This window comes from Epargyreus clarus, unplaced genomic scaffold (genome assembly GCF_041222505.1).
Source record: "Epargyreus clarus isolate Ecla_fem2 unplaced genomic scaffold, WU_Ecla_fem_2.2 ptg000005l, whole genome shotgun sequence".
Lineage (NCBI taxonomy): Eukaryota > Metazoa > Arthropoda > Insecta > Lepidoptera > Hesperiidae > Epargyreus > Epargyreus clarus.
The window spans coordinates 16,106,536-16,129,030 of record NW_027332213.1 but is presented as its reverse complement, the minus strand read 5'-3'; the positions used below and the strand labels follow the sequence as shown (position 1 = coordinate 16,129,030).

Sequence of the window (22,495 nt, the reverse complement as noted above, 5' to 3'; positions counted from 1 at the left end):
GCGTGCATAACCCAGCATAAATATATATTTTTAAAACAGCAGGACTGACATTGCGAGTTTTACACCATACTTCTACTTGAAATTTTAATAGTACACGAGACCTTTTTAGATATTCATCATTTTAAAATATTTCCTAATTTTCTAATGTACAATAAGATTGAAAGGCGCTGACGCGCGCAATTATATTGCACAATAATACTAACTGCACAATGCTTTCGTGTTCAGTCGGAGAATAGTATTGGGATTTCGCTAGAGACGATTTTAGACGAATCATCCCCTAAATTTTATTTTATAATATTCTCAAAGAAAGGTCATCCGAAAAATATAAAATAATACAAAACAAATGTTACTATTAAGTTTGTCAAAACACAGTTTATTAGATTCAAGGAAAGAATATCAGAAAATATTATGTAACATTAATATAATTATAATGATATATCTTAAGAGTAGGTACAAATCGTAAGAAATGTTGGACGTTCAGGTGTCAGTCAGCACGGCAGGGCGTCGTCGGGCGTGCGGGGCTCGAGGGTGTCGGGCGAGCGGGGCGAGCGGGGCGTGCGGGGCGCGGGCAGGTCGGGCGGCGTGCGGCGCGCGTCGGCCAGGTAGGGGTGCAGCAGCGCGGCGCGCGCGGCCAGGCGCTCGCTGGGCTCGTAGCGCAGCATGCTCTCGAACAGCGCGGCGGCGTGCGGCGCGGCGCGCGCGGCGGCCGGCAGCAGCGCGCGCGCCGCCCGCGCCGGCCAGCGCGGGAACGCCGCGCGGTAGTCGGGCAGCTGCCGCGCGCCCGGCCACACCTCGTGCCCGGGGGTGCCGAGCGCTCGAAATATGCGGAACAGCTGATCTATTTCGCTGTCACCGGGAAACAGGGTCCGCCCGCTGGCCTGCAAGGAATATATCGGATTAAAATCGAGTAGGTTAAAATTCTGTCCTCCATATCAAACATATGTTTTTTTTTAGTCATACATATAGAAGTAACATACAGTCCATTATATAAACCAATTTTACCAAATCTTATACTTAAGAAGAATAATGATGATGCAACCACATTTAAATTATTATATTATATCATCACTGGAAAGGCCAAAAGTCTATCATGGAAACATAACATTAACATGAAACATAACATCATGTATCAAAATCCATACTTAATGGAGATGTTAATTTTCTCAAACAACCTTACCAAATTAGACAAACGATACCTTTCACATATTTTAAATAAAATTTTAATATAGGTATGAAAATTAAAAATAACAGTAACAATCTTACCATTTCAGCATATATACAGGCTAAACTCCACACATCCACAGCAGTGGAGTAAAATTTCGCACCGAGCAGAATTTCTGGTGCGCGATACCAGAGCGTGACGACCTCGTGTGTGTAGGCGCGCACGGGGATCTCGAAGGCCCGCACTAGCCCGAAGTCGGCCAGTTTAATATTGCCCTGTGCGTCCACAAGCAGGTTCTGGGGCTTCAGGTCGCGGTGCAGCACGCGATGGCTGTGGCAGTATGCGATCCCCTCTAGGAGTTGCCTTAAGTAACTCTGCAATAGAAATGCAAAATAATATCTTTTTTGTTATTTTGATGTACCTTGTACTTTGATTTATCTTGATGTACTTAAGTATGCACTTTGATAACAAAGTGTTCATCGAAACACAAGTTTTGCATTGCATACACTTATGCTTTATTTGTAGCATTGAGAAGACAGGTTATTAGACTATGACTATGAATCGAGGCATTTTTAGTATTTAGATAGAGTCCGCGCCAAACTGCTAGTCTGCTTCGAATATAGAAACGAGTCGCGTCGCAGTAGCTAATTGTTGATATTAGCGGGACGAAGATTCGTTCATTGGTTCTCCGACACCGGCATTCTGACATTGACTCCTGCAAGTGTTAACTTCAGAGTGGACTTGAAGTTTGGCGCGGACTATACCTACTAATGACGAAACAAATCTTCACTCATATGCTTTCGTAAATGCTTTCACATAATTTGAATATAAATGACGATAAATTAATCTTAATTTTAGTTTCTATTTACTTTAATTATGGTTGAATGTCAAACAGTATTCTGGGAAACTAGTATAAAATAATGAGTCAATATAACTTGGTTTATAATTAATTTAATTTCATGCCACTTTTGTGTTTACTGCTTTTAGAATGGATACTATACTTTTTATTTATTTATGCCATCATAGTGCCCCTCATTTATTTTCAGACTTTTATTTTTAGTATTTATTCTTATAGCAGCCACAATAACATATACTCAGTATAAATTTCATGTGAATATCTATTACATTTCGAAAGATAGAACCCTGTGATAAATAGACAGAGAGTCAAGCAGACGAAATACAGACAGTGCTTCTGATGAACAGACAATAACACACAATAACTCCTCACTTATATTTTTTTTTTACTTTAGACTTCGATTAGTCATTTAATTTAAGCTACATATAGTTTAAGTATATGTATGTATATACTGAAGTAGACAAAAGTCACTGCTTCCGGTGAGTGAAAAGCTGGTGGCTATTTTGCACAAAGACTAAGTGTTGCAGTACACCAAGGACACACCGCCAGCATTTACGGAACCATGGCTCACACGGGAATTTCAGATAATTTACTTTATTTATGATTATATTTTTTTAGCCCCAGATAATCAAATTATCAATGATGAACTGAAGAAATGAATATGAGCAATATGTACAAAACAAAATTAGTACCTTAACAAGATCAAGACGTAAAGGTCCTTTGGTTAGGTCCATTAGCCTCTTTAAATCCATGTGCACAAACTCAAAGACTAAAAATAATTTAGTATCAGCAAGTAACACGTCCAGCAGGCGCACCACCGCAGGGTGGTCCAGCTTGCGCAGCACGGAGATCTCGCGCAGAGCCGTCGATGGCACTCCCTCGGGTTCACTACAAATACAATTCACTATTGTCATTACCAGACTAAATTAAATACCATCAATCACATAATTATAAATAAAAGTAAATGTTGTTTATAGAATTATTTCAGGCATAGAATTTTCTCTGGGAATGTTTAATTTGGCCAAGTGAGAGGAAAACTCGCACACGGAGGGTTCCATACCATCATTTTTTTTATTCTACGTTTTTAGTATTTTACCCTAGCAGACATAAAAGTAAATGCATTGTGAAAATTTGAATTGTACACCTGTTACCGTTTCATAGATAAAGTGAAAAACGTAGATATACACCGGTTTCTTGTATGGGACCATCATTTATTTTCAAGCTGTTTTATTTATAGTATTTTTGTAACAGCAGGCGCTGTTATATAGCTCTTTAAAAATTTCAATTATAATATACGACTAATATTACGATTTAAGAGATAAAGCCCTGTGAAAGAGGGACAGATGGACAGACAGCGGAGGATTCGTAATAGAATTCCATTTTTACCCTTTGCGTTAAAAAAAAGGATACAGGATTATTAAAATTGCTAAAATTAAAATAATATTCCATTTACTAATTTATTTATGAATTGCAATAAACTTGACGTTGTCAGTTTTTCGCGCGAAAAACTTACTTCTCAAGTTTGATTTTCTTCAGAGCTATCTCCTTCCCTGTAATTCGATCTCTTGCTTTATACACAACACCATATGTTCCTTCTCCTATTTTCTCTACTCTCGAAAAATTTTCCATGGATTGTTATATTTATTAGATTACAATATTGTTTTATAAATATTTTTTTGTAATTTACGAAATAATAATAATCGCTACAACTCACTGTCACTACATTTATTTGACAAGTCTGTTGCAACTTGCAGTGTTGCTGTCACAGAATATCTATACTCCAGATAGATACTCACTACACTTCAGAACGTTGCTGTCAAGTAACACGATGCCCCCGGGTCAAGCGTGACCTCAATGCGTTGGCCGAGCGGCTGTCTGTTGAGATGGCGGAGCTGCGAGGTGCCGCCTGGGAGATGAGGATCGACCAGGCGAGCGAGACGCAGACGTCACTTCACCATTTGAACAGACAGCTGACTCGAGCTAAGGTCCCCGTCACCCCCCTCCTAGATGGCGAGGGGCGGCGGGTCCACGCAGCAAAGGACCGCGCGGAGGTGCTTGCGGAGTACATGCAAGTGCAATTCTCACCGCACCCACCCGCACCGTACGTCTCCGTGCACCATGAGCAGGTAGAAGGTAGAGTAAGGGATTTCCTTAGAGGTCCGACACCGGCACTCGAAGGGATTGAGTTTATCTCTCCCACAGAGGTGAGGAAGGCGGCCTCACGTCTACCCAGGCGTAAGGCTCCAGGCCACGACGGGATCCCCAACATGGCGCTTGGTATGTTGTCCCGAGGGGCCCTGGTCGCTCTGACCCGGGTCTACGACGGCATTCTCCGCACTGGCCATTTCCCGACCATCTGGAAACTAGGGAAGGTAATCGTCCTCCCGAAACCGGGCAAAGACCGCCGTCTCCCGGGTAGCTACTGCCCCATAACCCTGCTGTCAACCACAGCCAAGCTGTTTGAGAGGCTGGCGTTGAAACGATTGTGTCCGTTCCTTAATATAAGGGACGAGCAGTTCGGATTCCGCGCCGGCCACTCTACAACGCTACAGCTCAGCGGGTTATCCATCACTTGGCATCCGAACTCAATTACGGCCGTCACACTGTCGGCGTCTTTCTCGATATAGAGAAGGCATTCGACCGTGTATGGCACAGTGGGCTCGTATGCAAAATGATGGATACACCTGCCCCGGCGGGGCTGACACGGTTGATAGCATCGTTTTTAAGTGAGCGGTAGTTTTATATTTCGGTTGAGGACGTCGCCTCAAAGCCTAGGCCCATATGTGCGGGGGTGCCGCAGGGAAGCTGCCTCTCGCCGTGGCTCTACTCGCTATACACCAACGACGTTCCCACCCTTCGCGGTCATCTGTAGGAATGGAAACGGGACGTTATGCTCGCGTTGTTCGCAGACGACAGTGCGTACTTCGCGTCATCCCGCCGAGCTGAGCTAGCTGCCGCCAGGATGCAGCGCCTGCTCGACCTATTACCTATGTGGCTGGATAAGTGGCGCATGGCTGTCAACGTCGGTAAGACAGTCGCAATACTTTTCAGCCGCAAGCGTATCATGCCGTCGCCGCTACGTCTCCGGGGAACGGAGGTGGCTTGGCAGACTCAAGTTAAATACCTAGGATGTAGCATCGATCGCTCGTTGCATATGACCCCGCAGGTGGAGCACTCGATCCACCAGGCCCGAGTGGCCCGAACGATGCTTCGACCGGTGCTTACATCCAGGTTACCGTTACGAACGAAACTAGGTATCTACAAGACCTACATTCGTTCCCGACTCACCTACGCGGCGCCGGCATGGTACGCGTTGGTCTCAAGGTCGAACCGGCAGCGTCTTCAGGCGCAGCAGAACCTGGCCCTGCGAGCGATCGCGGGGGCGGGTCGCTACGTCACGAACGACGTGTTGGAGCGCGACCTTAAAGGGCAGTCCGTGGAGGAGTTTGTGGTTCGCCTCGCTCGCTCGATGTACGAGCGGGCCGAGGCCGGACCACACTCCCACCTAAAGGGGTTCGCGCCCCTTCACGATCGACCACCTGAGGGGCGGCCGCTCCCGCGGGAGCTCCCAGGATTGGTTCCTTCCTCCGACCATCAGGAGGGGGACTGCCGGCTTGGTAACTTGACCGAGTCCCGTACCCCCCGCTAAACAGCGGGGTTGGTATAATTTTAATGTTGTCTCATTATATTATAATATTATTTAATAATATTGTATTATTATGAAAGAATATTGAAAATCCGGGGGGTATTCACTCCCTTGAGAATTTGCCCGGGCAAAGAGGGTACCTTCGAGACCCGAATAATCCCTACCCACCCCCCATATTGCAAACGCAGACGCGGCATATGAGTGACCGGTGGGTACGAAGTCCCATCTTGCTTGTGTCAAGTAACAGATATCTCATATTATGGTGAAAATATTTTTTTCTATGGTTTGCATGATGGTGAACTTAGCACATCAATTGCCAGCAGAGCACTAAAAAATGATTATTTGAAATATGAAATATCTTTATTTGTTACAATGTGGTTACAATTTGATGTTGGTTGGGATTGGTTATATTTTTAAATTGTAGCTATATTACTATTTTATATAAAACCGATGAGTTCTTGCCATCTGATTTCGTGGATATGATTGAAAAAAATATTTGTCGAAAATCCATTTGATTTTTGTTATTATAGTATGTTCTGCTGGCACTTTAGTGTGAGTTCTGGGATTGGTTATATTTTTAAATTGAAGCTATGTTACTATTCTATATAAAACCGATGAGTACCTGCCATCTGGTTTCGTGGATATGATTGAAAAAAATATTTGTCGAAAATCCATCCGATTTTTGCTATTCTAGTATGCTCTGCTGGCACTTTAGTGTGAGTTCTGGGATTGGTTATATTTTTAAATTGTAGCCATATTACTAGCTTATGTAAAACCGACGAGTTCCCTAACCCTGGTTACGTGAAAATAATATTAAAAAAGTTTTGTCGAAAATCTTTCCGATTTGTACTATTCTAGTATGCTGTGCTGGCACTTTCGTGTGAGTTCCTGGGAGAGTTATTGTACAAATGTATCATTTTATTACTAGGCTTTGCAAAATCGACGAGTTTCTACTTTTAAATAACCTTTTTGCAGATTTTTTTTTTTTGGTTAAATTGTTATCAGTAAACTTTTTTTCAGGTTATATCGCGAGAACTATCACTGAAACCTATTAGGAACTTCAGATATTAGCTAATTACACTAATCAATAGTGTTTTTTTTTCAATTTTCTAGAAAATGCTCTGCTGTGTGAAGTTAGCAGAGCATTATTTCATTCTGCTTTATCTCCGTGAAATCGCCAGAACTATTCCTGAAAACTATCAAAAACTATAGAACTTATGTGCATGCGAATAGAACTCTCATTTTTAGTACTCTGCTGGCAAATGCTGTGCTAAGTTCACCATCACAGACACAGTAGTAGGGCGCCACTGGCAATCATAATGTTGCCAGGTTGTCAAAACTAAGAAGAGAAATAATGATTATCGGTCAATATTTTACGTATTATCATTCTATATACGTCTATAATCTGTGGATACTGTGCTGACACTAATGACACTTGACAGTGTTGATCAAATGATTTTGATTGAAGTATTTGAGATCATCGAAGGAAAGTTACGATAATTTTACATAACTGATTGGCGAATACTCTAGTTATCGTATTGACTTCATTATAATTCTAGCAAAGTTCCATGAATTGTGAGAAATGATAGAAAATTTAAATATTTTATAAATGGCAATTTTTATGAGGAATTCTATCTTTCAGCATTTCAAGTATATCTTTAGTCGCAGAATTACGACTACAGCGACTAGACGAGAGAAAGCAATGGAGGATTTAAAAAGTAATCCCTATTTCGAAAAGTATGCCGATCGTATTGCTTCGCTTCAGAAGACTTCACCTGAAGAGTTTCTTCAAAGAATAGAGAACCAGAAAAAACAGAAAGATGCCGAAAAGAAAACTAAATTTGCGTCGGTTGATACCAGGTGCTTATCCAGGATCCAGCATTATGCTACTTAAAACATAATATCACATCTGTAATCATATGTACTTTCATCATATATCTTTATAACACTATTTACTTACATATATCTTCTTTCAGGCAATACTCTTCTGTCCTGAATCCTAAAGAAACAGTTGAACGTAACATAGAAGCTGAAGATAAAAAATTGGACTCTATATTTAAGATTGATCTGGTCAAGAACAAGGACGGGGCAGAAATTCAAGCTATTTGGGAAGAGTATCATAAAAACAAAGAAGTTATATCAGCTACAATTCCATTAATGATATATAAAGAAATTCAGGAAAAAATGTCCAAATTTCCAATTTTTATTTTTCCATTACCACGTTCTCAAGGCTATGAATTCATTATGTGTCAGATATATGGGCACACTGTACATTTTACACCACTGCTAGCTTATCAGGTGCCAATTCATAAAATTAGATTTATAAATAAAACTCTTAAATGTAATGATCGTTTTAATAAGAGAATGAATAAATTTACAGGTCCATAAAGAGAATGCACCAGAGTGTTTGACTATGGTTCACTACACAGAACTAAGTGACAAAGGGATCATCCTAATGCGTGGAGAATATGACCGGGTTAGTTGCATTATTGTGTACTGTCAAGAAATTTATTCTCACCGTGGATTATTTTTGTGTTTATGGGATTATTAATTATCTATTTCAGAATGTTCTCAATGGCAAGGAGGCACAATGCCTTGCTAATCAATTCCAAATGTATTACAATGGGAAGGATTCCAGAAAATTGCAACTTCTTGAAAACTTTACTAGATGTCCGGATACCTTTAAACACATGGATTTAATTACCCAGCTGGAAAATATTGGATTGTAACAACTGAAATAAGAAATAAATTTAAATCCAACTTCATATTGTACATGAACAACAGTTTTATTTTCTCTATAGCATTATACATTAAATACTTATATAATTACTGGTTTAATTTATGAGGAAAATATAAATATTCTGGTGAATCTTCTACAAATGTACTATTTGAGTTGGATTCAAATTGTAATAAAGAACTAGAATTGCTTGAAACAAATAAATTATGTTGTTTTTTCATATTCTGATGCCATGAAGATCCCCTCTGAATATAATCCATAGGTTTTTCTAATATTGAATCCTGATAATTTTGTGGGCTATTTATAGTAAATTTTTTATTAATGCAGTTCAAAGTATTGTTCTGGGACTCTTGATGACAATGTTCCAAGTAACTTTTCCTAAGGTAGGGAATGTTTTTATTCACAACACCCTTACTAAGTACTGGAAAATGTTCTGTAAGATATGTAGGCAAGTCATTCATAAAATTTTCATACAAACAGTTCTCAGAGTCTTCATTTGAAGTTGAAGATGAGTCTGTTAAAAATTCTTCCTTATACTCTTCAGATGAAACTTCAGATACTGAATCTTCAGTTAATTTTTTTAAGGGACTTAACAAAATTGGACTGTTGGAAGTATTATTTTCATCAATTTGAATACTTCTCGACGATTGTATTTGAGGGATAAAACTTCGAGTTGCTATACTGTTTTTTTTCCAGACAGCGGCACTGTTACTAGTAGCATTATTTGAGTTTTGATAGTGCTTGCTAAATGTAGGAAATATATCACTAAATTCTTTTACATTATGAAAATTGTTAACATTGTCACTGATATTGTGATCAACTCTGGATAAAGGAATTCTGGTTATTGTTTCAGATTTAATAGTCTTATTAAACAATGCTAAAGTCAGGCGTTTGGATGTGATTTGTTCAATATTGCTGCATTTAGATATTATATGTAGTTTTGATGGGTTAACGTTATTTTTCACTCCAACACGTGATCTTTCTCTTATTTCGTTTAGATTTTTACGAGTCCTTCTTTTCTTAAGCTTTTGTTTACTTTGTACTTCCATGATTAAAAATTTAAGACTATTATGCGAATTAAAATGTTTCCATTGTCACAGCATCGCTTATTACAGTTATTAGTATTTACTTATTTAGTTTATTACATTTAATGTCACCCAAGTTCACAGATTACTTTTTAAAACTATTTATATCGCCTTAGATAATATACCTATCGGCTTGATATTAAAAATATTTCCATTATCAGAGAAACCAGGGATAGAAATTATTTTTTTATATATTCCCGTGCCCGGTATTTTTTTTTTGACAATGTCGCTACTGTTGTCCGTAATTACAATATATATTTTTTACAATAATATGTTTAGCTGCTGGATATTGTTTGGTAATTAGTATCTAAATTCTAAAGTTAATTTTAGTTTAAAATAATTTCCGCTCCGTACGAATATTATTATGTAACCTCAGAATGAATGTTACGTAATATTTACTAACACTACAGTTAATGTATACACAGGCAGTAAATATTACACTTTTCATACGATACACGATATTGTACTATTTGCTAAAAAAAAAAGCGTGTTAAAAATGGGATGCGTAATAGGCTTCTATTTTTTGTATTTTTTTTTATTAGATAGTTTTTTGTCTATGATAATGATAATACTCTATCTGTGACATGGTGTGGTGTCAAGTCAAGAGGTGAAATATGCATGTGAGCAGTGTTAGCACTGTTAGCCAAAGATAATATAATCACTTCACTTGGTGTGAGTTAAATCTGTCAGCTGGTAGTGAAAAGGATTGCAGATTCTTTATTTATATATTTTGATATGCGGATAATTACGTTATAATGATAGTGAAACTATTGTGATATTCAAAATTATTTTTAAAATTATATGCTACGGTAAGTTACACGATATACTTAGAGCCCCAACAGTTGCGTATGTACCAGTTTTTGAATTTATTGAAAGATATTTATTTTCATTCATTTTTAAAATTCATTTGATATAAAAAGTAATGCTACATTACAGCAAGTTTTTTAATTGCATTTCGCGTGTCGTGTGTTGTACATTTGATATTAGTATAAACCAAAGAAAAGTGACCATGAAATTGATATTTTTGATGTAAAATTGTCGTGTTATTTACGTATTATTACAATTTAAAATAAAATCTTCTATGAAATTATATACGCGGCTCTTGGTTTGATATTTTTTCTTTGGGGTTATTGAGTAATAAGTACAAGTTAAAGAATGGATCAATGTAGATAAATATGAGCCAACCCTGTTCAGAATCCTGCTGAGCCCAACATGCCTGCTGCAGCAGGGGCTTCTGGGAGTCTCGTGCGACGGGTGTCAGGTTAATGTAACTACCCATGTTGGGTTAAAGATTCATTCTTAAAAAAATCTAAATTCCTATAAGTTCACCTATAAAAAATTACCTACAGACCTGTTAAGTACAAAACAAATACGGGTCATGACATTATCATAAAAAATAATTGGAATATAATAAACCCAAGATTCTGCCAGCATTTCCTTTTTTATGCTGATACTACTTGTACCAGGTCATGGATCCTTTGATGTGTTGATCAAGTAAGTAAAAATTTATTTGAATGATAGCCAACTTCTTTAAACAATACCAAAATATTTATTAGCCATTATATATTTACCATTTATTATTTTTTGTACTAATGGATATAAAGTGAGTGCCTGATAGGAATATATGACTGTAACTGTTGTGCTTCTGCAGTAGAATGTGCATATGAAGCAACACTACTAAATCCACACCTACACCTATTATAATTAATTGTGTATAATATTTTAGTTTATAAAATGTTCTTTGCATGAAGTCAAAGAAGAAGTGGGTATATGACATTAAAAAAAAGTAATTAAGAGTGTTTTTTTAAGCTGGCACTGTATTTTTTTTTTCAAAAATAAAGGTAATGGTAATAACATACGCATAAAAGTGTCATAATCATTCATAAGTTACCTCTCATAGGTGTCAAACAACCAATATTTACTTATATTGAAATTGAAACTTGTGCCCATGATAAATCAGGTTTATGTAAGGAGAGCATGTGCAGGGCGGTGGCGCGCGGGCATGCAGCGCGCGCGGTGAGGGCGGCGCGGCATGGCGGAGCCCGAGCCGCCCGCCGGCCTCGCCGACGCCGTGCTGCTGGCGCCGCTCACCGAGGACTCCTTCCTGCACAACCTGCATGTGCGCTACAAACGGGACATTATATACGTAAGCTCCTTTACTCATTCGGAGTGTTTGCGTCGGTTTATGCTCCCACTGTCGTCGTATCGCGCGATATGTTTATTGTTTATTGTAACTCTATTGTCGAATATAAATTGTGAAGAAAATTTTATGGGTAACAATTAGATCCATAATAAGGATCACGATATTTTTAAGCCATACCTATGGCCTAACAATATATACTAGTATTGTTAGGCCATAGGTGTGGTATCAATTCTCGTTTGCTACAAATTGCAAGCTTTAAAAGGTCACGCCTTAATAAGTTGCCTGTATAAGTTGTCGTGTAATATAATAAATGTGGTCGTGTGGTGCGTGTGCAGACGTACGTGGGCAACGCGCTGGTGTCGGTGAACCCGTGCCGGCCGCTGCCGCTGTACTCGGCGGAGCTGGTGCGCGCCTACCTCGCGCGCCCGCCCTACCTGCTGCCGCCGCACCTGTCAGTACTCCAGTAACTCCATCCGCCACTCCCATCTCATCCTCCCATCGCTCTCGCGTGATATTACTTTCTTAATATTATTATTATTTCGACTAGGCAAAATGAATAAAGATCAATCGGCTCATGTCGACCTACGACATCGATCGAATACGATATCGATAGGGCTCATGAGCTCATGCCATGGCATCGAAACCTAAAATGAGCACTCACGCGCTTTCCGAACGTTGCAGGTACGCCATAACCGCCACCGCGTACAGATGGGTACGTGACAGGAACGAGAGCCAGTGCATCGTGATCACAGGTAGTCGCCGATCGAGTAGCGCGCGTCGGGCGCGTCGGGCGCGGTGTGGGGCGTGGGGTGTGCGGTGTCGCTGATCGTGCGCTGTGTGTGCAGGCGAGAGCGGCGCGGGCAAGACGGAGGCGGCGCGCGTGTGCCTGCAGTGCGCCGTGGTGGCGGGCGCGGGCGGCGCGGCGGCGGGCGCGGGCGCGGCGGGCGCGGCGGGCGGCGCGCTGCCGGCCGCGGGCACGCTGCTCGAGGCGTTCGGCAACGCCGCCACCGCGCGCAACCACAACGCCAGCAGATTCGTGAGTGGCTCGTGCGCCGGCCGCGCCTCTCGCGGCCTTCTCCCCTCTCCCGTCGGCCGCGCGGCTCAACGGCTCGTTCGTGTTTCAGGGCAAGCTTCTCGACATGGAGTTCGACTTCAAGGGGGAGCCCGTCGGAGGACATATAACCCACTGTGAGTACCCGACCCGGTTGACATCATGCCAGTGAAAAATATAAACAAAAATAACGTTTTCTTTTCGTTGCACGCTCAGACCTCCTGGAGAAGGTAAGTCTCAATAATCCTTACTAATCCTTACTTCCTTACTCCTTACTAATATTATAAATCCGAAAGTAACTCTGTCTGTCTGTCTGTCTGTCTGGTTGTCTCTTCTTCACGCCTGAACCACTGAACCGATTTTAATGAAATTTTGTATAAAGATAGTCTGAGACCCGAGAACGGACATAGGATAGTTTTTATCCCGGAAATCCCACGAGAACTAGGGATGGCGATCTAAGATCTATTAGTCGGGGAATCGATCTTTTGGACCAAAAAAATCGATTATTTTAATCGATATTAGTAAGGATTGAATCGTAAACTATGCATTTGATCAAGTGATGATCTTTAGCATAGTTGTTGTCTATGAGTCCACGAAGGTTCCAGAGTTAGTACGACCAATTTTCGCCAGATGGTGGCACTGTCGTTCCAATGAAGGTATGAATTTTCAGTTTTATATATGTTAATATGTCATATTATTTTTTTTAAACGCGGGCGAAGTCGCGCGCAATAACTAGTTTTAAATGAATCAATACTGTACTGTAATATGTATTGAGTGGATGACATCTTTTGATCTTTTGAATAAAAAAACGTTATAAACAGGTAAAAAAATAAATAAAAGATCATCCCGATCGACGCCGTCTTAAGAACGTATCCGATGTGTCACTCAGCTTTCAGAGCACGCTGGTTCAGGTGTAAATGTGATTAAGTTGTTAACTAAACATAACGTTACCTTGCTAAACGTAATTATGACATATATTTGTTATGTTTAATATTTAGTAATATAAGCTAATACGGCAGGAGCGCGTGTGCGGCGTGCTGGAGGGCGAGCGCAACTTCCACGTGCTGTACCAGCTGCTGGCCGGCGCCGACGCGCACCTGCTCAGTGAGTCCACCACGTAAACAATGCAAGCGAAAACTCCGAACTATCGCTAACTACATTTTACATTTTATTACACTCGCATGCGCGAATCGGCTCCGTTCCGCTCGGGCTGTATTTTTTACAATAAAACGGCGGCGTGCGGCCAGCGCGCACGTCGCCGGTAGCGTGTAGCGTGTGGCGTGTGTGTGCGCAGAGCGGCTGAAGCTGCAGCGGTCGTGGGAGCAGTACCGCGTGCTGCGCGGCGCCGCGCCCGCGCCCGCCTCGCCGCGCCGCGCGCCGCCGCCCGCCGCGCCCGCCGCGCCGCCCGGCCCGCGCGCGCCGCACGCCGACCGCGACCACTTCGCCTTCACCAAGGTACGCGCCGCGCCGCCCCGCCCCGCCCCGCCCCGCCCCGCCCCACCTCGCGCCCCGTGCCATGCGCCGGCTCACTCCGCTCTGTGCGCAGGCGGCGATGAACACGCTGGGCTTCTCGGCGGCGCAGTGCGGCGCGATCCTGCGGCTGCTGGCGTTCATCCTCAAGCTGGGGAACGTGCAGTTCGAGCCGCAACACAACATCGACGGCTCCATCGGCACTCGCTTGCACCACGAGTACGGTGAGGCGTCCTCCCCCTCCTCGCTCCCGTGCCGCCGACCGTCGCCGGGTCTACAGCTCATGTCTGTTGCAGAGTTGCGCGAGGCGTGCGCGCTGGTGGGCGTGGAGGCGGACGCGCTGGTGCTGGCGCTGGGCGCCGCGCCGCCCGCCGACGACGCGCTCGACCTCGGTAACTCCGCGCTACTTTCCCTCGATGCCTCGCGTTCGAGTTGCAGCATCTCGCGGAGTGACGCGACTTAACTTTTTTCAGAGCTCGAGGGGTCGGTGGAGGAGGAGAGCGGCGGGGACGCGGGCGGCGCGGGCGAGCTGGAGGGCGCGGGCGCGGAGTGGGCGGGCGCGTTACGGGACCGCCTGCTGTGCGCGCTCTACTCGCGTCTCTTCACGTGGCTCGTCACCGCCGTTAACGACGCCATCAAGGTACGTATCGTCGCAAACCCGGTCGCGCTCGTCGTTCAGCTAACCGTCGCCTCGTACATTAAAACGATGACGATGTCCGCAGCCGGCGGTTCCGGGGCTTCGCAGCTCCTTGGGAATCTTGGACGTGTACGGACTGGAGTCTCTGGCGTACAACGGGCTGGAGCGGCTGCTGATCAACTACGCGGCGGAGCGCGTGCAGGCCGCGGTGACGGGCGCCACGCTGCGGCGCGAGCAGGAGGAGTACGCGCGCGAGGGGCTGGCGCTGGCGCCGCTGCCCTACACCGACCACGAGCTGCACGCCGACCTGCTCGACGCGGTACGAACCTAACCTAACCACCTAAACACCCACCAGGAATACGTGTATGACTTGTTAAGTGTAAAAGTGGACGTTGTCAACCCGTTACTGTCCCACAGCTGAGCAGGGGCTTAGGGCTTGCACACGATTATTTTATTAATTAATTTTTAATACCTCTAATTTTTCAAACTTATGTGCGTATTAAAAATTAATTAGTAAAATAATCGTGTGGAAACCCTAAGCCCCTGCTCAGCTGTGGGACAGTAACGGGTTGACAACGTCCACTTTTACACTTAACGAGCCATACACGTATTACAGGTAGTTGCCTGGGATTTGAACCTTCGAGATTGCTCCCCTCGATTGCGAGGCCCAGTTAAACCTGTGCCTTTTACGGTTTTTTTTTTAAATGGACGCGATCGACAAAAGTCGTTGTTGTTTTCATGGAATAAATTTAAAGGTGGATAAAGTGTCGCTAACACTCCGAACGTCGGATACAGGGCCCGGAGAGCGTGCTGGGAGCGTTACGCGACTGCTCCGCTCGCGGCGCGAGCGACGCGGTGTTTCTGCAGCGGCTGCAGCGCCGTCGTCACCCGCGGCTCCTCGTGCTGCCGCCCGACCGCTTCCAGTGAGTCCCCGGCCTCCGCCGCCGACCGACCTCTCGCTCCCCGAGGCGGCACTCACCTCCCGTCCTCGGCCGGCAGGATCGTCCACTTCGGCGGGCCGGTGGTGTACAGCGCGCGCGGCATCGTGGGCAAGAACCGCGACGCGGTGTGCCGGCGCTGCAGCGCGGTGCTGGGCGCGGCGCGCGAGCCGCTGCTGGCGGCGCTGTTCGCGGCGGGCGGCGCGGCGGGCGGCGCGGGCGGCGCGGGGTCGCCGCGGCGGCCGGCGGCGCTGGCGTGCCGGCAGCGCGCGCTCGTGGCCGCGCTCGTGCGCCGCCTGCCCGCCGCGCCGCGCCTCGTGCGCTGCCTGCGCGCCGACGCCGCGCTGCGCCCGCACCGCTTCGACCCCGCGCTGCTTCGCCACCAGATCCGCACCCAAGGGTACCTCCTGTAACCTCATTTTACGCATTTTATATCTCTCGAGAGTCGAGAGGACGACGAAGTAGATTTTAGTAACTTCGTCCCGTGTCCGTGTACTTTTCGGTTCATCCATTCGAAAGTCATCGATACGTAATCGCAAAATCCTCGTTATTTCATGAACATAATTAGAATTACGTAAAGAGAGCGGTGTGGTCGTGTGCAGCATAATGGACATGGCGCTGCTGCGGCGCGCGGGCTGGTGCGAGTCGATGTGCGCGCGCGCGGTGGTGGCGCGCTACGGGCTGCTGCGCGGCGCGGCGGGCGGCTCGCCCGGCTCGCCCGCGCCGCCCGCGCCCGCGCCCGCGCGCGACGACCCCGTGCGCGCCGCGCGCCAGCTGCTGCGCTCGCTGCCCATCCCCAGCGCCGAGTTCGCCTACGGCCGCACCAAGGTCTTCATCCGCAGCCCCCGCACGGTGAGCGCCCCGTCTCCCCCGCGTCGTCGCCCCCCGACCGTCTCCCGGGCGTCGATTCGATCCGAATCCGTGTAGCGATGCATTCAAACCAAATCGAATCAAATCAATTTTTTTATTCAAAATAGGTTCTTTACAGAGCACTTTTTTAATGTCAAGACAACTACCACCGCTTCACAAGGTGTTTCGTTATGGAGAAGAAGGATCCGACTTCTCGAGGAAAGGAGGTCAGATACACCACTATTTCTGCCTTCAGACGGCAACGTCGAGCGCTACCGGGTTCCGATTCGATTCGGGGGGCGATAAGCTCCCCGAGCTCCCGTCGGCTCCTCCCATATTATACGAAAGGAGAACCCGATGCACGTACAATATCGAACATCGAAACCGTAGACGCGAGAAGCTCGAGGGGTAACGGTGCGTCCTCCGGCAGGTGTGGGAGCTGGAGGCGCTGCGCGCGGCGCGCGTGGAGCGGCTGGTGGCGGGCGCGCAGCGCGCCTGGCGCCGGCACCGCGCGCGCCGCCGCCGCCGCGCGCAGGCCGTGCTGGCGCGGGCCTGGCGCGCGCACCGGGTACGTGCGCCACAGTATTACTACCTGTACTGGGAGCGTTTCCCCCGCACATCTTTTTCTTCCTTTTCTACTCCTACGCCTCCTTTTACGCCTAGTGCGTTCGGTCGCCCTCGTTCCACGGGCGAGTGGATGTTTCATTTTCGTCTCCCCCATGTATACGTTATTTATTTTAGTGAGGGTGTGACCTGCACGATCTCGCTATAGTAATTATGTCTGCGTGGCACGAAGTGCTTCCGCTTTAATTTTCGTAATACGTGTGCACATAAAGGCTAGGAAGCAGGCGGTGGAGAGGCGCGCGGCGCGGCGGGCGGAGGGTGCGCGCGCGGGCGTGCCGGGCGCGGCGGGCGTGCCGGGCGGCGTGGTGGCGGCGCTGAGCGCGGCCGAGCACGCCGTGCGCGTGGTGTGGCGCGCGTGGGCGGCCAGCGCGCGGCGCCGCTACCTGGCGGGGCTGTGGGCGCGGCTGCCGGCGCGGCACCGCTCGCCCGCGTGCGCCGCGTGGCCGCCGCCGCCGCAGCCGCGGCTGCTGGCGCGCGCGGACGCGCTGCTGCGCCGGCTGCACCACCGCTGGCGCTGCCACCTGTACCGGCGCGCGTTCGACCAGACGGCGCGCAACCGCATGCGCGAGAAGGTGACGGCGAGCGTGCTGTTCAAGGAGCGCAAGCTGACGTACGCGCGCAGCGTGGCGCACCCGTTCGTGGGCGACTACGTGCGGCTGCGCGCGTCGGCGGCGTGGCGGCGCGGGCTGGGCGCGGCGGGCGACCGCTACGTGGTGTTCGCGGACGTGGTGGGCAAGGTGGCGCGCTCGTCGGGCCGCGTGTCGCGCTGCCTGGCCGTGGTGTCGACGGGCGCGCTGCTGCTGCTGGAGGCGCGCTCGCTGCGGCTGAAGCGCCGCGTGCCCGCGCACTGCGTGTACCGCCTGTCGCTGTCGCCGCACGCCGACGACCTGCTCGTGGTGCACGTGCGCGCGGTCAGTATTCGCAACGAAATGCCTGCATAACAGTTTCTGTCCTTCTTATATATCATATTTCTTCTATATTTTTATGCAGGCTGTTCATCCTGTCCACTCGAGTCCGAGTTGAAATGCATTCGAATGTCGAAATAATAATAAAAAAATGATTAATCTATTATTGTGTCAGCATTCGTCTGATAGTGATGGTGTTATTGCAGTGCGGCGGCACGCTGGAGAGCTCGGCCGAGGAGCTGTCGCAGTGCTCGTCGCGCGACGCGGCCGACGCGCCAGGCTGCCTGTTCGGGGTACCGCCGCCGCCCCCTCTCCACTTCCCACTTCACTATTCCGGCAAAAATATTACTTAACACATCAACTTATCATCGATATTTCTCTCCTTTTAACACGCTTTTATTAGCTTGAGTTGTATGTATGGAACTATGTAACGGAATCTTTGAACCAGATTTCTGTCCATTTTGATCGTTCAGTTTATTTCAAAATTTTGAAGAATTATCAAAAACCGATGACAATACACGATTTTAATAATAATGTGCCATTGTCCTTATCAACATCCTCAGGATTAACTATTTTCGAGGCGAGATTGTTCGAGCGCCTTAGAGAAAGTTCATTGCAAAGTTAACACTAGATTGTAACAATTATTGCTTTTTAGCTTCAATAACTTTTATAGCGTGATTTTTAGTTTTGAAAATAAAAATGTTATTTCCCTATAACTCAAATGTTCCAAAACATATCTATAATGCTCTCTTGTAGAATGATTTTTAGGATTCCGTACTCAAAGGGTAAAACGAAACCCTCCGCTGTCTGTTCGTGTGTCACAGGGCTTTATCTCTTAAACCGTAGTAGATAGACACTTGATTTTTTTATAGAGGATGCATAATGGTGGTCGCTATAACAACAAATACTAAAAATTAATAAAATAAATATAGTTTAAAAAACTAAAAACACGCTTTTATGATAAAATCAACTAAAAAGTAGAATATAATTTTAAATAGTAAATAGTATATAGTAAATAGTATAATTGTGGAAAAAGTGTAGGGTGCTTTTCGAAAACTGAGGAATGGAGCACCCCACGCTTTTTTCAAAAAAATGAGCCACGTTGCATAAATGATGCAATCCGGCGGTCCAGTGGTCGAGTACACGTGTCGGTGTGTGTCAGGGCGAGGGCGCGTGGCGGCGGCGCGGCGACGTGGTGGTGCGCACGTGCCACGTGCTGGAGCTCGCCACCAAGCTGTTCCTCGTCGTGCAGAACGCTGTGGGCGCGCCGCCGCACGTCAACATCGCCACCGAGTGAGTGTCCCCTCGCCCGGCTCCCGCTCCCCGCCCGCACCCGCCCCCGCACCCGCACTCACGGCGAGCTCGTTGCAGGTTCGAGGCCAACTTCGGACAACAGATCGTGACGATCTCGTTCCACGTGGTGGGCGAGGGCGCGGGCGGCGCGCGGCTGCTGCGGCGCGGCAGCCGCATGGACGTGTTGCTCTGATGGCGGCGCCGCCCGCCCGCGTGCGCCGCCCGCCCACGCGCCGCCCGCCCAGCGCGCGCCGCCCGCCCAGAGCGCGTCGCGAGTGAATGTTCTCGTTTACATATCGGATGGGGCGGCGCTCCCCGCCCGCGGCGCGCCGAATGTGATGAACGTCTGGACGTGATTCGGAAACGCGACTCCCGTCGGGGTCGTGTTTTGCCGGTTATTTTTTAATTATAAAATAGCTTTACGATTTGCATTTACCTGACGGTGCCTGCGTTGTACTTTTATCGAAGTAATTTTATTTTGACGCGATAGATTTACGTTGATCGGACGCGGGACAGCCGGCGTTCGTAGAATAACCCCGACTTTAGAATCTTATGATACTCGTAGTTAGTCCGTAAGGAAGCGTTGCGTTACAAGTAGCATGTAGCGGGCGGCGGGCGCGGACGCCGCCGCCTTTCGCCCTAAGTGTTTCCGTGTCGTGATTGTCACGCGGCCATTTTATAAATTTAGATTTAACATTATTCCTCTTCTATGTATAAATTTGTCATTCTTGAATAGTTTCGATCGACTCAATACGCAAATGAGCCCCCGGTCGATGGAGATCCGGAATCGTTGAGTTCCAGTCTTAATTATAATTTTCCTCTCTTCTTACGTATCCGTAGATAGGCGCTATGTTAAGTTGAAAACGCATTTTACTAATATAGGAATGTAAGAGATACGGTTTCATGGCGACCCTCGAGCGAAGGGCCGTCGGCGCTCGGGGCCGCTCGGTCGCCGACAATAACTTGATCTGTCCGCGTGAGCGGAAGGTGCCAAATGTCGACGCCACATTATATATTATCTAGTTATAAATATACATTGGGATGCGAATGCGCGGCATCTAAATTTTTATGAGTCTAGTGTTCGAAGTTAATTGTCTGTTGAGAATCGAGTTGTTGATGTGCGGTCGCACTTTGAGAATGTATCGCTGTTGGCGAGAGGCAGTCGCCGCCGGCTCGCAGACACACCTTCTGTTTTACATAATATATTGTAAAGTCATGTTACGTTTTTGACTATTAACTATTATGAAAATGTTTTATCGTTTTCAATAAAATCTAAGAAAGTTTTTAATGTGTCTCTTAATTGTAACCCATAGATCCCAAATCAATACAATAATATATGTATCTATAACTCTTGAACTGAAATATTTAGTAATTGCAATTTTATATTTATGTAAAGAAAAAGAATTTATTCTGGAATAAAAAAACGTTAAATGTCGTTTCTCTATTTACAGGTTTGTTTATTTATTTATTCATTTATATCATTTTAGTCTTTATTATTGTCCATATAATATAGATTAACAGAATGAAATCTCTATTTACAGAACAACAACATTCGTTTTTTTCCACAAGAAAGGTCACTATTATGAAACGACATTTAACATTTTTTATTCCCCTAAAATATTTTTAGATTTAAATTTGTGACATTAAATTAAACATCAACAATAAATAGACAAGAGGAAAATAGTTCATAGAGAAAAAGAATAAATTAAAATAAACTTTTTCTTTACATTTATACGGTTCGTCCCGTATAGTAGGGGTGCCCAAGAGGGATTTCGGGATTGATTCGAGCGCAGCAGATTAAGACATGGGAGATACCTTACACGCTGTAGAGAATTCGTATTTTTTAGGAATTTATTTAATTTAATTATTAGGATTATTTTTCATACATTTTCGAACAACTTTTTTCAAATCGTCAGAACAATAAAATCCCTTCACTAAATCGTCAGAGTAAGGGTTAGAAACGTAACAAGGGTAAACATCAAGCTCTCCTCTAGAAGTTCTCCATCGCTAAAAGCAAAAACGTATAACCTTTTCTTCATTCTAACATGTAATCTACAATCCAATAGGTCTCAACGATGCTCGTATCTAACTATTAATAACGTAATGTATCTAACTATTAATAACACAAACTATTTCCTTGGTCTAATCATGGTCTAATTTACAACTTTTAATATTCCCGCGTAAAATACAAGTCTCGCACCAAGCGCATTCTTATCCCTTTTTTATGCTAATGCACACAATCGTATAACCCATACAGCCAGTGATTATATAAATGGGCACTTATTATTATAAAAATAACATATCATAAAAAATAATACTATACGTAATTAAATAATTTGAATATATTGCTAACACTATCTAGTCGCCATGACAACCTATTTTTATTCTTAAAAATGAATTTTATCATTCTCCATACTTTCTACAATTTTACGGGATTTACTTTAAATTCAATATTAATGGGATGTGCGTGTGTGTATGTGTGGATTTCATAAAATAAATAACAAATTATTTTCACACGAATTTTATTAACTACAATACATAATAAAATAATATGTAATATACACACAATTATTATCTATATTTAATTTAAAAGAACGAATAGTAGGTAGGTATATAGTTATGAGAACAATGTAGCGGCGCTGCCCACAGCGGGGTGAGCGGGGAGCGGCCAGGCGAGGGATGACAGATATCAGTATCTGATAGACCGACTGGCATGTCGCTTATTTATTCTCACACTCTACTTTCCATTATATTCTAGTACTATAAAATAGCTATATTGATTAAACGTTTTCTTTGAAATCAAAATTAATGTAAACATTGGTTATTCTAGTCTGTTAAATCTTGACAAACTGATTTAAATTAGGTAGGTACATATTCAGCTTCTTCCATTTCGGAAATTCCAACGAAACTATAGTCAGATAGAAACAATAGTAATAGTAACACTTAAACATTTATTAAAACAAGATGTGCCACAAACAGTATACAAGCACAAGCGGTGGGGAGCCGCGGCGCCGACCACCGGCCACACACCACAGGTGGCGCAGCAGCTTACATCGCCAAGTGACATTCTAATCTTCATGACCACGATGATGAAATCAG

General features: G+C 45.2%; 3 protein-coding genes across 3 annotated transcripts; 2 read left to right on the top strand and 1 right to left on the bottom strand.

Annotated features, from left to right (window-relative positions):
* Positions 1-357: 357 nt before the first annotated feature.
* On the bottom strand, positions 358-3,773 carry Cdk2 (Cyclin-dependent kinase 2). The gene is made up of 4 exons (XM_073073378.1): positions 3,532-3,773; positions 2,711-2,906; positions 1,264-1,536; positions 358-878 (listed from the first exon to the last, which is right to left on the bottom strand). Exons 1-4 carry the CDS (start codon positions 3,645-3,647, stop codon positions 489-491), a joined length of 975 nt encoding a protein of 324 aa, XP_072929479.1. The 5' UTR covers positions 3,648-3,773; the 3' UTR covers positions 358-488.
* A 3,331-nt stretch (positions 3,774-7,104) lies between these two features.
* On the top strand, positions 7,105-8,621 carry LOC140742433 (ATP synthase mitochondrial F1 complex assembly factor 1). Its single transcript, XM_073073377.1, has 4 exons — positions 7,105-7,524; positions 7,641-7,962; positions 8,045-8,140; positions 8,229-8,621. The coding sequence occupies exons 1-4, from the start codon at positions 7,274-7,276 to the stop codon at positions 8,391-8,393; spliced, it is 834 nt and encodes a 277-aa protein (XP_072929478.1). The 5' UTR covers positions 7,105-7,273; the 3' UTR covers positions 8,394-8,621.
* A 1,373-nt stretch (positions 8,622-9,994) lies between these two features.
* Positions 9,995-20,684, top strand: LOC140757871 (unconventional myosin-Ia). Its single transcript, XM_083059036.1, is given in 20 exon segments — positions 9,995-10,295; positions 11,472-11,632; positions 11,965-12,080; positions 12,311-12,381; positions 12,475-12,665; positions 12,754-12,817; positions 12,897-12,910; positions 13,700-13,784; positions 13,975-14,135; positions 14,227-14,374; positions 14,447-14,790; positions 14,873-15,106; positions 15,583-15,710; positions 15,787-16,125; positions 16,328-16,577; positions 17,005-17,331; positions 17,333-18,109; positions 18,310-18,396; positions 19,266-19,396; positions 19,475-20,684. Coding segments are annotated over 19 exon segments (3,696 nt in total). The 5' UTR covers positions 9,995-10,295; positions 11,472-11,518; the 3' UTR covers positions 19,590-20,684.
* The last annotated feature ends 1,811 nt before the right edge of the window (positions 20,685-22,495 follow it).